Genomic DNA, 19527 nt, shown 5'->3' with positions numbered 1-19527 from the left:
GCCTGCCGAGCCAGGCCCCCAGAGCACTGCCCCCGGGACGCTTCCACGCCAGGCACTGGCCTTGGGCCTCACCCTGCGGAGGACTGAGGTGGACCTTCCCCCCCCAGGCCTCAGGAGGACTCCAGTCAGCGGGCAGCTCTGGGGACATACAAGGAAAGGGCAGGAGAGGGGGGGTGGGGGTAGGGGCTTGGGGCATCTGCCTCAGGGCAGAGCCGACTGTCCTCGCGCAGAGCTGGGTGGCGTGACGGCCTCCAGCCTTAGGGACACCGTCTCTGCGTATGAAACCAGCTCCTGGAGATAGAAGAGCCATCAGAAACCATACACATGGAGATTTGAGTCTGGGCCCCTGGACTCGGGCCACCGGCATCTGACTGGAGAGGCAGGTGGGAGGCCTGGTTGGGGCCCGCGGACACTCACTAGGCTGGAGGTGAAGCGCTCCTTGATGTCCTTGACCAGGGGCCGGAGGCCACTGGACACCAGCTCTGGCACGATATCCTCTGTGGGCAGAGCAGGGGGGTCCTGAGGTCAGCGCGCAGCCAGCCTGATGGCCCACAGTCTCCGCAGGGGCACTCTGGGGAGGCCGGCAGGACGAGGCTGGGCCCACCGCCCCAAGGCTCCGCCCAGCCCACCCGCCTGCTGCCTCCCTGGACTTGGCATCACCCACAGAGCCTAGCGAGCACCCCTGTTGAACCACCAGGAAGTGGCGGTGGCTAGAGCTGGGAGTGGGCTGCCTCAGCACTGGTGTGGGGGGCGTGGTGAGGAGGAGGAGGACCCTCACCGTAGGCAGCCAGGTGGGCCAGCAGCATGCAGATGTTCTCCACCACCTCGGGGTCGTCCTTGTAGAGCTGGTACGTCTCCTGGAGGAGGTCGAGGCCACTGCCGCCCTCCTCTGGCACGACCACTTGCAGGGCCGCCAGCTCTGGGGGGAGGGGTGTGCACTCTACCCGGCTGCCTGTGCCTTGGTGTCCTCTAGCGAGTGGGGTGACAGCGGTACCGACTTTTCAGGGTCATTGAAAGAGTCCAAAGCACTTAGCATAGCAAGGACCTCAGCCACTGGCAGAGGTCAGCTTCCTGCCGCCCAGGGACAGCTGAAGTCCGTGTGTCCCTGGTGGGACGTGTACACCCCACCTCCCTCTCCCAGCAGAAGCCTCCTGTCCTCTGGGTGCTGTCAGCCTGGGGGCCCAGGAAACACAAGATCGAATGGCAGAGGGCACCTACAGGGTGGGCGTGGTGGGGGAGAACCCCAGCACTGCACACGTACACCCCCAGCTGGGCTAGACCCTGACTCGGGCTGGGGACCTGTGTGAACATTCACCCCTTGCACCCTCTGGAGTCTCCCAGCCAGTGGGTGGCCCTGGGCTCGGACCACCCCCTCCATCCTGAGCCGGATCCCTTCTGTCTTCAGGACCTCGGCCTCCCCTCCCATTCCCCAGAGGTGGGCGGCTGGGGGAGACCCTGGAGCCCCGGGTGTCCAACCGGGAAGGAAGAACCTTCTTCAGTAGGAAGTAGTACCGGCCGCCCAGTACTGAGGGTGGCCGTACTCCCTTGGGCCTGGACAGTTTCAGGCTCAGAAGCAAAGGCCCGGCCGCCCCTCGTCTCCCAGCCTAGCCCACCCTGTGCATCTGCCCTGGGACCAGATACCAAAGGGGCTGAAGCCCCGCTCACACCCCAGCCGGCAGCCTTGTGTAGTCTGTAGCCCCAAGTGTCTGTGAAGCCTTGTGCCGCGAACCTGTCCATGCCAGGCGCTGCGCACTGAGCAACAGCAGAACATTCCTGTTACGGAGCGGGGACCTGGCCCCTGCGGTGCTCTGAGAAGCTGAACCCACTAGGGCTGCGTGTGCACACCCAGCGTGTGCTTGGGCAGTATAGTGTGCAACCAAAATGGAAAGTCTTCATGGCAACTTCTGGATGAAGAAACTATACACTGTTCTTCCCCTTTTTTTGAATCTGCTCCTGGGCTGGGTCTGCAGGCAGCTGGCAGACACGCCTTGCTGAGTGTCGCCCCCACCTCCTAGTGGTAGCCCCGTCCATGGCCGGGCTCACCAGACACCTTCGCGAGGCTGGCCAGCCCCCGGTAGGCGTTGTTCACGAGCAGGACTCTGTCCTGGCACAGCCGGATGCTTCGCAGGAACAGGGCTGCCACATCTTCAAACTGGTCCTCCTTGATGCAACCTGCAGAGGGCCTGGTTGAGGCCTCGTGGCCTTGGGATGGGGTGGGGGGACACACTTCCCCGCCCACGCTGCTCACCCAGCAAAGACAGCAGCCAGAAGACCGCACAGCCAGCTTCCGCCATCTCTGCGTCCCCGGGGTAGGAGGCCAGCACCTTGATGAGGAGGACGGGGGCTTTCTCCAAAGGGGTCTTGTTCACAATGACCGCTGGAACCAGCACAGGATGGCAGAGACACCTAGCCCTTGAGTGCCTGCTGTATACATCGCCCCACACCCTCTGGCCCCCACCAGGGAGGACAAAGCTGTCAGGGAGAGGGCCGCTAAGCGGGGGTTGAGTTCAGCGACTCTGTCCGCGATTGGTCTTGGGGGATGTTTCACTTTGGGTATGGACAGTGCCCTCTGGTTTCCCAGGCTCTCCGGGGCCAGAAACTATTTTCCTCAGAACGGACGCCCGGATGGCTGGAGGGCCGAGACAGGGCCTGAAGAGAAAGCAGCACAGTCCAGGGGCCCTTTTCGGAATCTAGAGTGAGAGTAGGGTGCCAGAGCCTGGCTACCATCGGGGACCGCCCATGGAAATCCCAGGATGTGCGGCAGGTAGAGAGGTTCCCACAGCAGGAGCCCCTGGAGTCCATGAGGACCTGCCTCTGCTGGGGGCGGCCCCCCTCCGCGCCCCCTTCCCCTTCAGCTGCCAGGCTCAGAAGAGCCTTTTCGTGGGCTCTGCTCCTGGAGTGTCTAAGGGGCAGGCCGTGGGGGCTGTCGGAGGCAATTAGGGAGCAGCAAGGATGCCCCCCCCCCAGCAGGAGAGTGGGAAGAGGGGCCCCTCACCGTCCACCATCAGGGCCCAGAGCAGGCTCAGGCCATTGATGCAGATGTCCCTGTTGGTGGAGAAGGTGCTCAGGTGCTCCAGGATGTGCTTGAACAGCCCGGCCTTCTGTAGCTTCTCTGAGGCCGATTCTGTGGGCAGGCCCCAGAATTAGGGCCACGGAGAAGCCCCTCCACCAGGAAGCCTTCCCTGAATACCGCCTCCCTCTTTGGTTCTTGCCCACCGCAGGCACGTGCATCCTGCATTTCTGGGCATCTCCTGGGCCAGTCATACCCAGTGTGGGGCCCCGGAACAAGAGGACATGGTCCATCCCCTGGATCCCCAGTCCCAGTATTGCCCATCCCGTGACTGGGCTGGGACTGGCTTCCTGGGTCCTCCTAAGGTGGGAGCAGTGTCTGTCTTTCCTGGTGGGTGAGCCGATACCCAGTTTGCCTGACGGCTCTGATCTGCACCAGTCATCCATCACACCCCTGCTCACTCCCCAAAGTGGGATCCAGTCAAGCAGGGTGAGGAGCAGAGTACAGGCACCCCCCACTCCGGCCACAGAGGTCCAGGCAAGCGTCCCGGGGCTTGTGGGCCCAGCTGTCCACTAGGAAGAAGCGTGCTGACCCAAGGAGGCAGGTGGGAGCAATGCAAGCTGGGTGCGGCCCCTGGTCCTCCGCAGCATCCCCAGTCCTGCCGCCCACTGCCTGCTTGACTGGTGTCTGCCCGACCCCAGGTGCCCCGTGAGGTGGAGATGCATGAGGCAGAAGACATCCTGTGAAGCCCACGGTGGCACCTGGTCCCCGTCTGCACGTTTGTGGAGGGAGCAGGTGACAGTCGAACTTCCGGAAGCTTCCTATCAAGAGACAAAAGGACGGGCACGTGGAATGGACCCCGTGGAGGCGGGTGGCCGCGCCACCTCAGGGACGCAGGTGCCCCCGGCCCCCGGGCCGAGCGGGGAGGGCAGAGCAGACCCACCCTGGCTGGCGATGATGGTGAGCAGGCTGTAGACCATGACCAGGAGCGGCTCCGACTCGGGGTGGGCCCACAGGCTGCTCAGCAGCACGGGGGTGACGGAGCTGTCCCTCAGCACCTCGGCGGCCCGGTCCTGCACCAGCACTGCTTGGGCGAACGGAAGAGCCCAGGGTGACCTCCTGTACCCGGGGGTCGTGGGCCAGGTAGCCTGCGGGGACGCTCCCTCCCTGGTTGGAGGTGGGTAGTGCCCCCACTTGGCGCGAAGAAAGCCAAGGTCAGCCTCGTCCCGGAGCAGGTCCCCGCGGGCGCTGGCTGCAGGGTGGGGTCAAGGGTGGAGGGGCGGGCACCTAACCAGCCCGCACGGCCGGTGAGTAAGCGGCCCCTGCAGCCAGTTCCAAGGCTCCGCTGGGTCTGGGACAAGGGGCCAGGGCCAGCCTTTACTCCACGCGTTCAGCACCCACCTCGACCCAGGCTGCGCAGCAGCAGCGAACAGGCGCACAGCTGCACGTCGAGGATCCGCTCGTGTTGCTTCATGATGGCGACCAGCAGCTCTACCAGCTCCATCGGCCACGGCAGACCTGGCAGGGCGGGGCAGCAAGGTTGAGCCCCGACCCAGGAGTAGGGGGCGGGAAGGGCGTCAGGACCAGACCAGAGAGCCCGATGCTGCTGGGACTCATGCACGGGCCCCTGGACGGGGGAGTAGGCGAGTGAGGAACATGATTAACAAGCGCGGATGTGTCTGCCCCGGGCGGCCCCTACCCCAGCGGCCCCCCGAGGCAGAGTCCTCCTGTCGCGCTCTCAGAGAGGAGGAAACACGGTCAGAGAGACAGAACCACTTGCTGTGGACCCAGCCTGACTCGAATCTGCGGCTGTAACTGCCCAAGCGTGGGTGTCTGTGGGTCTCACGGACTCTGGCTGTGGGGCACGCGCGGAGTGAGAGGTGGTGGCAGGCAGCGGAGGGTCCGGTGCCCGTGGTGCCCCTTCTCTGCACCATTAGAGAAGGACCCCCGGCCCTGCGTATCAGGCTCCCCGCGAGAACAGGCGTGCGGACCACGAGACCCAGTGGAGCTGCCCCGCCTCCCAGCGAGGCCGCCTCCCTCAGCTCCTCCCGGAAGGCACAGTCTCCCCTCCCGTGGACTCTTCTGGCCACAGCCCAGGTCCAGAAGGGGTCTGGGGGCAGGACAAGGAAGAGGGAAAGGTGAGGGGCCAGTATGAAGTCTCCACCATTGCCTTAAGGGCCAGAACCAGGCCTCTGCCATCTCCGGGGCCACAGCCCCCGAAACAGACCTTGTGCACAGGTGGACAGACGGTTGACAGGTGGGGAGGACAAACGGACAGTGCAGGCCTGATGCACGGATGGAGGGGCCAGTGTGACTGTCCGGCTGGTGAGGTGAGTTGAATGGAGGGCTTTTATGAAACACTGTTCTGGCAAAACTTCAAAGGTACAAATACTCCTTGAGGGACGGTGCTGTCCCGGGTGGGGGGTAACTGGCGGCCCCTGGGAAGGTGTGACGGATCCATCCCCCGAGCACCCAGTTTATCCCACAGCCACGCTCATGCGGCACACGGGCCCCACGCCGGGCCGTTCAGTCCCGTGCTGGACAGTCCGCAACCACCCAGCCAGCCCCGTGGGGACCGTGGAAGGAATGGGACCCCCACTAAGATCCCGTGAGGGCCCGTCACTCCACACCAACGGCCACCCCATCCCCCCTTCTGCTGGGCAGAAGGGGTGACACCGGAAGGATCCCAAGCAGGGGGAACACAAGCAGGCCTCGGAGGTGTTAGGGGAGCCCAGGCCCCCTCCCAGAGGCCTGGGCCACAGGGCGAGCCGGGAGTAGGGCACGTGGGGGTCTACCTAGCTCATCTGCAGGCATTCTTATGAGCCTCCTCATGGCTTGGAGCTGGACTTCAGGTCTGCTGGAGTAGCTCTGCATGACCTCTGTGGGGGAGAGGACAGTGTGGGCAGGAGCCTCCTCAGGGCCAGGCGCCCAGGGCCCGGGGTGGAGGCCGGTGCCGCTCACAGGTCCGCGCCCGGCCATGAGCTGGCGCCCCGCTCACCCCCCTTGGCAGGCCGAGCCGCTGATCAGAGTCAGCCCTGGCCTCGGGGAAGGGCCTCCCCGCAGGGCTCTTTGCCTTTGGTTCATAAGAACGACCCCAGTGCCCACAGTGTGCCACAGTGTCCAGCCACGCACACTGGGGACCCCTTCCTCATCCCGCTGCTGACTCGGAACCCCCTGGGAGCGGCCACCAACAGGCCCCGTGCTGCTCAGAGAGGGCGACTCGTTCCGGGCCACTGAGCCGGTGGGGGGTGGGCTTCCGTGGGACGCAGCTGCCTGCCCACAAAGCCCCCCGACCCGGCCGCGAGCCGCAGGAAGACAGAAGTTAGGGTCTCATGAGTGTCCCCTCCCCAGAAGTGGGGACAGAGGCGGCAGGTGGGGGGAATCGTCCCCTTCACCAGCAGCCCGTGCAGGGAGCCGCAGAGGCAGAGAACAGAGTGAGCAGACCACCCAGAGCAGGGGGCAGGCGAGGGGAGCCCACCTGGAACCTGAAGGTGGCCTCTAGGCCCACGGTTCACCCAAGACCTTGGGGTGGCGACTGTGCCATCCCTGTGCTGGGAGCCACAAGGCGCCCCCGACCAGGGGCGCACGTGGAAACGAGGTGCTGAGTGGTGAGTGAGCTCTGGGCCAGCAGTACCCTCCAATGAGGCCTGCCCATGTACCTCAGCAGGCAGAGCCCCTACAGGGACACTGGCCAAGGGTCCGAGCAGTGCAGCAGTCCAGGGGACTGTGTGGTAGCGGGGGGGGGGGGAGGCACTGACCACCCTCCCTGTCCCAGAGCTGAGACGACAGCCCCCTCCCCCTCTGAGTCCCCAGCATCACCTAAAATGCTGGCGATGTTACTTTCCAGCAGCAGGTCAGTGATGAAGGGAGGGACCACCTGCTGGTGCAGGGCCAGAGCGACACTGGAGGACTGGAAGTGGTGGCTCACGAAGGTGATGATCACATCCCTGGAGCGGAGGGGAGACGGCCGCTGGGCTCTCCGGCACACCCTGGCCAGGCAGGCGGACGCCCGACCTCCACCCTCCTGTTTGCAGCCGCCCTCCTGCCGGTGCCAGCGCACCCAGCAGGTGCGGGAGCGCAGGGAGGTGGGGACCGTTCCTCCATAAAATACACTGAAGGATCAGATTTGACAACCGCCTTGGCATGAAGAACCCAGGCCAGATCCGCTGTGTCTCTTTCTTCCTTCTCACGGGGAGATCGACTACATTAGAACACGTTTCGGGTCCCCGGGGCTCTGCCTCCGCGCAAGGGAGAGGCCGGCTCTGTGGGCTCCGGCGCTCAGAGGCGTGCGTGCTGCTACTGCCCTTTGAGACAGACCACGCTTGGGAAAGCCCAGTGGGCCCCGGAGGGGTCAGCGCATTTCACCGAGTGGCAATGCGTGCGGGACGGTGGACAGATGGCGGGAGACACGTGGCAAGATTAAAATACAACCACAGCCCCCAGGGTCACCTGATTGTCACTCGCTCTGAGGGCTCGATCTGCAGCATTAAAGGCAGGAGAGAACAGAAGCTTCTCACATTGGGGATCTTCTTCTCCTCCAGGGTCTGCAGGACGCCCCCCAGCCTGTCTGGGTCACTCCGGAGGGACTTTCGCAGATGCATGGCTTCTGTTCTCTGAGGGGACAGTACTGCTCGTGGGCCTGACCCAGACGGTGCCCCGGGGCGAGCTGGCAAGAGGGCCAGAGGTGGAAAGACACCACGAGAGCCTGCACGGCTGCCTGAGGTCCCGAGGCGCGTTCAGGCCCACCAGGGTCGTTTCCTTGGCTTGTACCCCACCGTGGGCCAGCAGGGGCACGTGAACTCGCTTTTCTCCTCCACAAGGAGGCAGGGAGCCCCCCATGCGGGTTAGCCATGGGGTGGTGTATCTCCGTCATCGTCCCCAACGTGCCAGGCCTCCGAAGGCCAAGGGCGGGGGTGCCTCACCACCGTGGAGGTGCGGAGCAAGGCAGGAGGCTGCGGGTCGGGGGAAGGTGTCCCTTTCGAGCCAAGGTGGGCGGGGCCAGCTCTCCGGGGATGCGGGGTGCGGGGTCCGGGGCGCGGCAGAGGGGGCAGCCGAAAGGCAGCTCACGTTTATGAAGGAGCAGCTGAGCATGTCCAGAATGATGCAGCCCAGAGACCAGACATCCGACTTGGGGCTGAAGGAGAAGTTGAGGGCTTCAGGGGCCATCCAGGACTTCTGGAAAGGGTCTGTTGGCGGGAGAAGGTGTCGGACGCAGGAGGCCTGTGCTCCGCGGGGGAGCAAGCGGCTCAGAAGGGAAGGGGCGGTGGAGACGAACGGTCCGTGGGCGAAAAGGAAGAGAGCCCTGGCCTTCAGCCTGTGAGGCCGCCCACCAGGGCTCGTGCGCAGCCAGGTCGGCCCGAGTGCGCACACTCACGTCTTCGTGCCCAACGTGGCTGCACACGTGGTTCGAAAGAGGCGTGTGCCAAGAAGGCCGAAACCTCCCCCCTCTTTAAACACCTTGCTCCTCTAAAGGTAGAACCTGGAGGCAGAATTCTGGTTGCCCCACCCTCGTTTCTAAACCTGAACCCCAGACAAGGAGCCAAAAGAGAGGGTCGCTGGTCTGCTGCTTCCTGAGCCCTTGGGCAGCCCTCCTTCTCCGGACCTTCCTTCCCCCCAGACGGTACAGCGGGGGACCCCCGACTCCAAGGACCCCTGCCACCCACACCTCCGGCAGATCTAGCCACTCACCCATCCGCCCAGCTGTCCGCCTACCCACGCATTTAGCCTCTGGGGCGGGACCCTGAAAGTCTCAGCTACGGCTCCTCTCTCCACCCAGGACAGCGGGTATAGGCTTGAAGCCCAGCTCCCTCGGCCCCACTGTGTTTTCAAGGGAGGGAGAACCCATCTCCCCTGCTTCCCTGCGGCTGCCATCGCCTCAGTGATTTATAGGACTCAGGAAAGAAATCGGCTCTCCTCGGTGTGTGGCATCCACTAGCCCCCCATCTCTTCCCTTGAAGGTGAATGTTTTCCGGGTGTCTTTTGGACCCTGATTCCCCAATTGGACCCAATTCCCGGCTTGGTAATTACAACCCAGGCAAGGAGGTGTCCTTGGAACCCACATAAGTCCGTGGGGGGTCTGTGGGGACCTTCTGAGAAAGGAGAGGTTTGGGGAGCCTGGGCAGCTCCATGGGTTAAAGCCTCTGCCTTCGGCTCAAGTCATAATCTCAGGGTCCTGGGATCGAGTCCCGCATCGGGCTCTCTGCTCAGCGGGGAGCCTGCTTCCTCCTCTCTCTCTCTGCCTGCCTCTCTGCCTACTTGTGATCTCTGTCTGTCAAATAAATAAATAAAACCTTAAAAAAAAAAAAGAAAGAAAGGGAAGGTTTGATGTTGCCTTGTTCCAGCTCCAGCCACTCCCTCTGGACTCCGGCAGCGACCCCACCCCGGTGCAGGGCCTCTCCCCCACACCCCCAGCCGCTGCTGTCCCGCAGCCCTGGAGGACCCCGGCCACCTTCCTCCGCGCGGATGTTCCACTTGGGTCTGTCCGTCATCAGTGCGTGGGAGCTCAGGTCCTGTAACTTGCAATGGCTGTCGCTGACGAGGGCTATGTTGGAGGGTTTCAGGTTCCTGAAACCAAGAGGGGGGACTGTCCTCTGGGGGCCTGCCTGCCTTCCCACCCACGGCCTGTGGGCCACAGCCCCCCGGCCGCACACCCAGCTCGGCCCTCCTCTCCCCAAATGCCCCCTTCGCGGCCCACTTTTAAAATAGTGTTTCCTGCAGAAATAAAATACACTCAGTTATTTTAAACTCCCAAACAAGCAGCTCCACGTAGGAGCGCTCCAGCCCTTCTGCCGTTCCTCTGCTCACATCTGCTGCCTCCTTCCGGATCTCAGCTATGCGTTTGTTCTGGGGACTGGTTTTCAACCATTTCGTAACGTTTGGTGCCGTGAACACGAAATCGTGGGCATTTTCTTTGTACATGGGGTCCACATGGGTTTTTCCCTCCTTGACATCAGGTACTGAGCCAGTCTGCGGCCGTCGCCAGCCCCTGCAGACTGTGGACGCTGGAGCCCTGCCACGGGCGGGTCGAAGGCTCAGCCCCGGGACCGTGCAGCCTAATCTGCTTCCCGGCGCTGTTATCTGGCCGCTCCCCCTGCACTTCAGAACGGACCTGCCCGGTCACGTCCACTCCCGATGCTGGGTGAATCAGTGCGGGTGACGTGGAGGGGGTAGCACTCGCCAGAAGGCCGGGAGGGGCTCTGGAAAGGTGCCCGCGCTTCTCTGGGGCTGCGCTGCGCCCTGCCTCGCTCCCAGGTCCTGGGGCAGGGCACCTGAGGGGACTCTGGGCCCTTTGCCCTGCAGCAGCCTGGCCCCCACGGTCACCTGTGGAGGATGTCCCGCTGGTGCAGATACTCCAGAGCGTCCAGAACCTGGCCCAGCACGTTCTGCATCCACTGGGGAAAGAGTGAGAGACGCCAGGGTTGGGGGAGGGGGACTCCCGGCAGCAACTGGCCGAGGCAGGTCAGCCACCCAAGGAGCAGCCAGGGAATCATGGAATGTTCTTGCTTCTTCAGATGGGCCCCACGCTGCTGAAGCGCTCAGAGCCAGCGCAAAAGAGTTCTGCCTCGGGTCCCTTTCAGGCTAACGTGCGCAGGGCTCTCCCAACGGGGCACGCCCTTGCTTCCAGACCCCACACCCCTGCAGCCACACGGAGATACCCCCACCCGGGCCCCACCCCTTGTGGGTATCAGAGATAGCGAAGCCTTTATTGCCTACATTGGGGCCTGCCTTGCCATGTCATTAGAAGGAAAAGAGCTCTGACAAAGAACGTTCTGGAAACCCCGTGTGTCGGAGGCGAGACCTGGCCAGTCTCCAGGGCAGGGATTTTCAAACCAGGTTCCGAGGAACCCTAGATTCTACCCAAGGGTGTCAGAGACGGGCTGAGTGAGTGGAACCCCGGGCTTCTTCCCTGTACCTGCCACCCGTCCTCCTGTGCCCCTCGTCCAGAGAAGCTTCACCTTCCTTGCTGGGTGTCTGAGAACACCCTGTGCTTGAAAGGGTTCCGCCGCCAACGGAAACGTTGAAACCCACTCCAGAGCCTACCCCTGAGGTCCACATTGGGAGAGGAGTGGCCTGGCCCTCAAGAAGCCCTCGGGGGTGAGATGATGCCTGGCGGCCTGCTGAGCAGAGGGGGCCCAGAGCAAAAGCAGACACAATTTACTCAGGGTGGATCCTAGGCTTAATGTGAAACCAAAAATGACCTAGCTCCGAAGACAAGGGGAAATATCTTCATGACCTTGGAGGGCAGGCTCTCACCGGCTCAAAGGTGCTAATGATAAAAGGAGCATTGATAAACTCCCTTCGTTACAGTTAAGAACTTCTGGGGGCACCCGGGTGGCTCGGTTAAGTGTCCGGCCCTGGCTAGGGTCAGGATCCCGGGGTCCTGCGATCCAGTCCCGCATCTGGCGCTCTGCTCAGCGGGGAGTCTGCGTGTCCCTCTCCCTGTCCCCCTCACTGGTGCACACGCTCTCTCTAGTAAATAAAATCTTAAAAAAAAAAAAAAAGAACTTCCGTTCATCAAAAGACACAGACTGAGAAAAGACAGACACTCTGGATGCCCATATCCGCAGTATGTAAAGAACACCTACAGATCAATAAGAAAAGACAGACAACCCCACTGTTTAAATGGACAGAAGACTTGAACAGACACAAAAGCCAAGTAGCTAAAAAGCACTCCCTGTGGTTACTCATAATAACTCAAATTAAAATGCAATTTTCAATTAAAATGAAAAAGACTGAAGTGTTGGCCAGGAAGTAGGCACTGGAAGGCTTACCCCTTGTGCTGGGAATACCCCCAAGTCAACCAAGCCACATCGTTGGCACGTCGACTGGCACTGCTCTACAATCCAACAACTACACGCCCAGGGCTTTGTCCAGAGAAGATGAGTGATTAGGTCACTCATGAGTGATTAGGTCCACGAGTCGGCACGCCCGGCAGTGTTCATGGCAGCAGCCCCAAGCTGGAAACACCCCGCAGGCTCACAGCGCTAGGCCGCGCACAGACCGAGGTGACCACACAACGGGGCAGTGCCCAGCCATGCTGGGGACCATTTCCTGATCCACTCACATAAAAAACCAGACACAGCGGCGACGTGCCATTATGAGAGTGAGTCCGTTACTGGGGACTTCAGGGCGGGCAGAAGAGTCTCTGGAGACAGAAGTCCAACCGCGGGCAGGGCCAGGGACTTCTGGAGCTCCAGAAGGTTCTGCATCTCGATCGGGGACAGGGGTTATATGAGTGTCTGCCTGTGTACAGTGACCTGAGCTGTGCACTGAACACTCGTGCACAGTCCACCATGCAAACCCCTCCACACGTAAACGTAAGAAACAACCTGGCCAGTAGCATCATGGTCCCCAGGCCCGGCGTCCCCTAGAGTCTGTCTTACTTCACAGTCGATGATCATCTTTGTCTCCCTCTTCTTCTCGATGATCTTCTGGAAGCTTCCCTCGTTATACTCCATCACCAGGCAGAGGAACAGAGAGGAAATCTGATGGGGACATGAGGTTTTAGCCAAATGCCGCCGTCCTGATGCCCAAAGCCCAGGCCTGGGCGTCTCGGCGAGGTTCCTTGCCCCGGGGCCTGCCTCCGCTGGGGCCACCATGCCCGGCGGCTGCGGGAGCATGGTCAGCGGTGGGGACTCACACCCACGGGCAGCTCCTGCTCACGCCTCAGGCCTCACTGATGCCCCCTCCCCCTCCACCCCAGCTCCAGCCACACGAAGCTCCTCTGACTTTTCTGAAAGCAGCCCTGGCCTCCTGGCCGGGGCAGTCACAGATGCCTGTGCCTCTTCCCAGGGTGACTCTCTATTCTTCAGGGCTTAGCTTCGGTCTGCTTCCTCCTCGGAGGAGCCTGCCTGGAGGGGGCTCCCGTGGACCGGGTCAGGGGCCTCAGCTCAGTGCTCCCAGAGGCCCCTGCTTTCCTTCCACAGTCAAGTGTCCCCCTCGAGCGTTCCTCGAGAGTGTTACGGGGTGCTCAGGAAATATTCAGGGTGCACACAGTGACGGCCCCTCCCTCAGGCTGTTCTCAGGCCCCAGCTGGACAGGGGGCACGTGTATGAGGGGACCCTCCACTCCTGCTCAAACCTGTGGCTGTCCACCCCAGACGAGGACCCTAATGGGGACGTCCAGTTACGGTCTGACCCTAGCCAGGAAGCCTTGCGGCCCTCTCCACCTCCGGGCCCTCCGACCCACCCCTGCTCATCTGGAATAATTCGAACCCTGTCTCATCTGGAATAATTCGCAAGATTCTGGATCGCTGTAAAGAGAAGAAGTCCTATAACCTCTGGGCTAAAGTGCGGGGCGCGGGGGCTCACAGGGCCCTGAGCTGAACCCCACTTGGCTGTGGTTTTGTTTGTTTCACGTTTGCTTCCCCCTCAGCTGTTACTGGCCCCCTGCAGGGCTCCCCAGTACGTGCTGAGTCAGGGTGGCCACATTTAGAGTCCCTGCCATTGTGGCCCTGGGGCTTATCATGGCGTTGGGGTGCTCTGAGCTCAGTCCACCTGCTCCCGGAGCCACCGAATGGCCGCTGAGCCGTAAGGCGTCCCTCGCACCCACCTCACTGTTCCATATGAGGAAGAGCTCCTGGTAGCTGGAGATGTGGGCGTGCTGGAGCTTCAGCAGCGGCATCAGCTGCGGGGACAAGTGCGGAGCAAGTGGAGACGTTCGAGCAATCCCGCTTCTCAGCTCCTGCTTCTGGGTCACGGACCCCCACACAGACACCGCCTCCAGCTCCGCGTAGGGCTGGGGAGCGGGTGGCCAGGAGGGGCTGCGGCCTGCTGCTGCAGAGCCAGACAGCCTGCTGGGGGCCTGTCTCTCCAGCATGTGCTGCTGGCTGTGCTGTGTGACCGAAGAGAGGCTCTTCAACGTCTCTGAGCCTCCAGCCTCATCTGAAAACGGCGGTGACGGTGGTATCTGCCTCACAGGGGCCTCAGGGGGGCTAAGGGGAGCTGGTGCAGGCAAAGTGTCTGTTGCAGAGGAAAGAAAGCCCTGTCAGGGGCAGCTGGAGCAGGTGGTGGCCAAAGGGACGTGGGACACGGTCACACGTGCGCCCAGCTCGCCTCCTGCGTGGCACACACTCCAGGCCCCAGGGCCCCGCTCCCGGCTGAAGGTGCTTGAAGGGCCCACACAGTTGGTGCGGTCTCCCACAGTCTCCGCTTTACCAGCATGTGCCCGGCCCCTTGACGGTGCAGCGGGCACACCGTGGACAGGACAGCTGTTTGCTGGCAAAGCTCGGGAGCCGGGGATTCCAGAAAGAAGGCAGACAAGTAACCATCCGCTGGGAGGACACATGTGGGTCAGGGGAGATTCAAGGGAAACAAAGAAACACTGCTCAGAGCCTTTGTCCAGCAAATCCAAGTGCCCATGCTGCCACTGCTGTTATTGTAAATCAGGATGTTCTCGGTGGGGTGACGGGCTGACTGAGGGAACGGAAAAGAATGCGCATTTTCTTTGTTCGATGATAGTCCTAGAGTTCCCACATTTTCTACTGTAACTAATATTTTTATAAATGAAGGAACAATGTTTTAAAAGATGGTTCTTGGGGTATCTGGGTGGCTCAGTGGGTTAAGCCTCTGCCTTCGGCTCAGGTCATGATCCCAGGGTCCTGGGATGGAGCCCTCATCAGGCTCTCTGCTCAGCGGGGAGCCTGCTTCCTCCTCTCTCTGCCTGCCTCTCTGCCTACTTGTGATCTCTCTGTGTCAAATAAATAAAATATTAAAAAAAAGATTCCCATTACCTTTAAAAAAATAATAAAATAAAAAAAAAAAAGATGGTTCTTGATAGACTAGCCCTGGGCCCTAGGGAACACTGAAACCTTGTATTCTCGGAGAACATATATTCTAAGTTGTCCGTGCCTGATCTAGAAATGAATGTTTTGGGCACAGACTCCCTTCGTGACCTGGGGTTTCTGGCTTCACAGCATGGGGCAAAATCTGGTTTTGACCCTGCCTCCACGCCTCCACCGAGGCTTCTATCCGATCACTCCATAGGAGAGGACAGAACAATCTCTGTGTGCTCTGCATCGTGTCCTCTCGAGAGGGACCCCCCCCCCCGAGAATTACCTCCTCCAGGGCCTCATTGGCCTGATGCTCATCGATACATTCCACCTGTAGGGGTACAAGAGCCTAACTCAGTCAATGTGTAGTCAGCCCATCACCATCATCATCATCATCTTCACCACTGTCACCACGATCAACATCACTGCCACCATCACCATCATCCACACCACCATTGTCATCAATCCCCATCAGCACTGTCCCCCATCACCATCATCACCGGCACCATCATCACCATCATCACCATCATCACCATCATCACCATCATCACCGGCACCATCATCACCATCATCACCATCACCACCATCATCACCATCATCACCATCATCACCATCATCACCATCACCACCATCATTATTCACAGGGGTGCCAGGCTTCTACCACGTGGCACTCGATGAGGCCTAGATATGTTCCTAAGTCAAGGATCCAAAAATACTCAGCGATTAGAACACCTTTGCTCCCATGGCAAGGAGAAGTTGAGGATAGCGTAATACAAACTCTGACCAATCATTCGCAGATCCATTCTCACCATCTTGAAAGCAGGGGAGAAAATAATGTGTTGCCACTAGAGCCAAACAGCTCTGCTCTGATTGGCAAAGTATCGACCTCACCACTTCATTCCTTACCTGAACTGGGAAGACTGTCGCTGTCCCTGAATGTGGGGCAGCGGGGGAATGCATGGAGAGGGAAAGCGGGATCCGTGGGCAGGGCAGCAGCAGGCTTCAAGTCTCCCAACGTACTTGGTGGCTGACCGCAGGGGCATATTATCACATCTAACACCAGGCCCTCACCCAGAGCTCCTCCTCATAAGGCTGCCAAATGATGAGCCCTTGTAATTGGGGGTGATCGTAGATGAAAATGCAGACAGTGGCTTATTCCCAGATCCTTACAGACCCCAGATACGTCTTCTGTTCCTCCTGTGCCAGAACTCATGCGTATGTATAGGTGACTTTGGCCGAAACACACTGAAAGCCTCCAGAATGTCCCATCTTTTGACCTAGAAGCCTCACCCCTAGGAATTTACCCCAAGGATACCATGGATCCTCAAAAAAGTTGCTTATCAGAGTTGTTTACGCAGAGTGAAAAATCAAGAATAGGCCAAGTGCCTATGGTACAGGAGGGCATGCCTGGTCAGTTCCAGCACCCGGAGCAGTGGGGGCACGTGGCTGCCAGAGCCAAGAGAGGAGGAAGCCGTGTCTGTGGCATGAGATAGGGTCTGTAAGACACTGAGTGGGGAAAGGTACGTTAACCATCTCCGCAGCATTCTTGTCAAGACAAAGTTTATACGTGCTCAGGGAAAAGACCAGAAAGAAACACAAAGCCCTACCTGCACCCCACCCCCATTTTTTGAAAAAAGAAAGACTGGCTGGCTTTTTACTAAGCTCCTTGACTGCCCAGAAGGCAGTGGGCTCCAGCCTCACCGGCCCATGAGACAGTGGGGCCCGGCCGCACCGCCAGCCCGCGGTGGGGCAGGAGGAAGGCCAGGACTCCAAGCCCAGCCTCCTCGGCCAGAGGCTGCTGAGTGGCTCCACAGGCAGGAGGCTGAACAAGGGGTGGCCCTGGCAGCTGATGCCCGCGACGCTCCTCATGTGCACAGTCAACCCCAGTGCCACGGTACCCCCGCCACCACCATGTGCCAAGAGAGGGTACCAGGGACGCTCATGGCGCAGCTCCCTTCTACAACTGCTGTTCAGCTGAACCGCCTTGACTTGGACACACAAAGCGCTCGCCCTCTGCAGCTCGTACCCCACCCTGCCACGCCAGCCCTGGTGAGGACGTGGTGGAAAGGCCCATCGAGGTCTTGCCCTTAGCCTGGTGTGACCTTGGGCCAGCCCCTGCCCCCTCTTCCTCCACGCCGGCCCGGCTCCCCTTGGTAAAAAGGTAGCTTGAATTCAAATGCTCTTGGGAGCAGTGTGCCGTTGGCCAGTCTGCAGCCTCCCCGAGCCTCCCCACCCTCGGCTGTAGAGGGGCCCCCAGTTCCTGCTTTGCAGGGTTGGCGGGAGGCTGAACGGGATGAGGCTGGCGTGAAGCACGTGCTGAAGAAATGGTGGGGGAGGCGGTTTGCAGACGCTCTCCAGGTGAGAGCGTCAGGGGCGCCCGGAAGCCCAAGCAACCTCAGGCCGCCCCCAAGGCTACTCTCGCCGGGATCTGCCTCTGTGTCCACTGGCAGAGAGGAACCGGCTGTCACACTGGGAGGCCCCTCTCTGTGTCCACTGGCAGAGAGGAACCTGCTGTCACACTGGGAGGCCCCTCTCCGACATGGGGACATGCGTGGATGTCTGGGGAGCCCAGGCCCACGCCCAGGGCCACCTCTCACCTGCTTGATCACGAGCTTGACGTTGTTTTTTCTTTCCTCCACCACCAGGTTCACTCCCAAGGCCCCAGGACTCATCCGGCCCAAAATCTATCAGCAAGAGGAAGAGAAGCATTCAGGAAATGCGCACGGGCTTTCCCCTTGTGGGAGTGTGCTCAGCCCTGACACCTTTCCTGCCCCGGCTTCTCCTGCAGGCTGGCGGAGCAAGCGTCTCCACCACACTGCGCAGAGAAGGGAATGTCCCGGAGCCTGAGAAACCCGGGCCCATCTCTCTGGGGCCCATGCGGGAGCTCCTTCCACACCACCCGCTACGGCTTCTCCAACTTGCAGCAGGGACCCGTGGGCACCTAGGAGCCAGCATCAGCCCACGTGGGGCATAGCTTTAGTCACTGTCTCCAGCCACCTCTTACCCCGGCTTCCCGCACCCCCTCCAAACTCAGCATCCAAACCAAAAAACTAACTAGCCCATCATTGGTGCGTAGTCACCGCCGTGGGTGGCCTGGCCCGGGTGCCAAGCACCCCACAACCACCTGCGAGCAACCCTGTGGCTCTCTCACATTCACCCCGGAGGAAGGGAGCAAGGTCCTTGTGTCTGGGGCTAGCGTGCTAATAAGTGAGGCGGCCTGAGTCTGGACCTTCTGCTTTGAACCAGACCTGCAGAGAGAGGGCTGCCGTGTCAGAGCTCTGTGCAGGGAGGCCAGGGGCCACCGGGGTGGGGCAGACACCGGCATTACATGTCAGAGGACGGAAGAGGCCTGGCAAAGTGCAGAGGAGTGAATGCAGGAGGCGGAACCGAGTCTGGGGACCCTCAGGGTCCAGGCAAGTCTTGGATTCTGTCATGCAGCCCGTGCGTGGCCTGAACCCAGCTTAGGGGGTCGGGGGGCCAATGTCCTGAGCAGCTGACGCCAGTCTAAGAAGGTGCATGCCCAGGCCCTCATCAGAGGCAGGTCAAACAGTAAAACACACTGTGTCTCAGGTGGGAGCTGTTGTTTCTTCCTGAAAAGGTGCTTTTGCCTTTCGAATTCTCCGGCCCGGAAACTCACCGCCTTCATCACTGGCTGACTTGGAGGCTCCTCCCACACGAATGGGAGTTCTTACAAAGGGAGAAAAATCTAATCTACAAATTGTTTTCAAATTAATGACATTTTTACAAAGGCTGAATCTAACATTTAATGAAGGTGACGTATTATGTATAGAAGCAGTTAATTAAATGTTCATTCATTTTCATTTTGCGGCTTTCCTTTTGTTTTGTCAATTTTTCAAGTCTTCCATGTTTTCACAGGCAGGCCCTGGAAAAGACCCAAGTCCTTCTCCCTGGGACTAGGGATGCCCTGTACTGGAGTTTGGGGACTACGAATTCTGAATTTTGGACGCTCTAGGGTGCCCTGTCCCGGCGGGCCCAAGGAGAGGCAGAGGAGGGCGAGGCGGAGTTCCCTAGCACCAAGCATTCAGACAGATGGGGGTGGACAGTCCTGCATTTCATCCATCATTTGAGAGGGGGAAACTGAGACCCCAGGAGGCAAAGGGCACCCAGGAGGTCACCTTTGGAGGGGCCCGAGGTCACCCTCCTTGCTGGAGGCAGACCCTGACCCGGGGTGGTACCTGGCCATCGGCCACCTCTCCAGGCGCAGTGACCGGTAAACCAGGAAGTAGGGGCGTGGGGAGGTGGCCGGAGGTCCGGGTCCCTGGCTCGCCCCCAACCGGCGGGCTCTTGTCGCCCCTGCCTCCCCGCCAGGGAAGAGCTCGGCACCTGGTACTTCTCCATAGTGTCTCCAGGGGAGACTCCCAGCCTCTCCTCCCTCCGCAGGGCGCTGGGGGCGCGTCCCCAGCCCTAGCCGGCGCGCGGACCCTCGACTGAGCATGCTCCGGAGAGATGGCGTCCCGGGGAGCACCCCATCCCCCACCCCGGGGGCGACCGTCTGCCCCAGGTGCGTCCGCCGGAACCGCGCGCTCCGGGGCTCCCGCCGGCACCTCCAGCGCATGGCCCTGGGGCCTGGCGGCCGCGGAGCGCGCCATGGGCGGGGCCTGCGGAGGGTGGGCGGGGCCTGCGAGCGCGGCGGGCGGGGCCAGGCGGGGCGGGGCGGGCGGGGCCGGCGGGCGGGGTCGGAGCGCGGCGGGCGGAGCCTCAAGCGCGGCGGGCGGGGCGGCGGCGG

The 19527-nt window shown here is 61.1% G+C and overlaps 1 protein-coding gene across 5 annotated transcripts; it reads right to left on the bottom strand.

The window, feature by feature from the left end:
- Positions 1-183: 183 nt before the first annotated feature.
- STKLD1 (serine/threonine kinase like domain containing 1) lies at positions 184-19374 on the bottom strand. 5 transcript variants are annotated; one of them, XM_045082690.1, is made up of 19 exons: positions 19125-19374; positions 17378-17464; positions 15067-15111; positions 13562-13636; positions 12394-12495; positions 10331-10401; positions 9459-9574; positions 8078-8196; positions 7460-7623; positions 6830-6957; positions 5806-5889; positions 4412-4528; positions 3954-4094; positions 3772-3831; positions 2996-3124; positions 2249-2377; positions 2044-2172; positions 779-919; positions 184-497 (listed from the first exon to the last, which is right to left on the bottom strand). In XM_045082690.1, the coding sequence occupies exons 1-19, from the start codon at positions 19137-19139 to the stop codon at positions 310-312; spliced, it is 2040 nt and encodes a 679-aa protein (XP_044938625.1). In that variant the 5' UTR covers positions 19140-19374; the 3' UTR covers positions 184-309. The 5 variants fall into 5 exon arrangements, with proteins under 5 accessions (XP_044938625.1, XP_044938623.1, XP_044938622.1 ...); XM_045082688.1 differs by lacking the exon at positions 19125-19374 and having other exon boundaries at positions 13562-14282; positions 17378-17466; XM_045082687.1 differs by lacking the exon at positions 19125-19374 and having other exon boundaries at positions 13562-13971; positions 17378-17466.
- Between the last annotated feature and the right edge of the window lie 153 nt (positions 19375-19527).

Source organism: Mustela putorius, unplaced genomic scaffold (genome assembly GCF_011764305.1).
Source record: "Mustela putorius furo isolate JIRA1106 unplaced genomic scaffold, ASM1176430v1.1 tig00000596_pilon_pilon_pilon, whole genome shotgun sequence".
NCBI classification, from domain to species: domain Eukaryota; kingdom Metazoa; phylum Chordata; class Mammalia; order Carnivora; family Mustelidae; genus Mustela; species Mustela putorius.
The sequence above is the reverse complement of the archived record's forward strand: the minus strand, read 5'-3'. Positions and strand labels throughout refer to the sequence as shown.

Coding starts and splice junctions, on each gene's coding strand:
- STKLD1 (XM_045082688.1), bottom strand. CDS start 13,828: ATGCTGGAGAGACAGGCCCCCAGCAGGCTGTCTGGCTCTGCAGCAGCA. Junction 10,402..12,393: donor AGATGATCATCGACTGTGAA/GTAAGACAGACT, acceptor CTCTTTCCCCAG/TGGATGCAGAACGTGCTGGG. Junction 9,575..10,330: donor CAGCGGGACATCCTCCACAG/GTGACCGTGGGG, acceptor TCTTGGTTTCAG/GAACCTGAAACCCTCCAACA.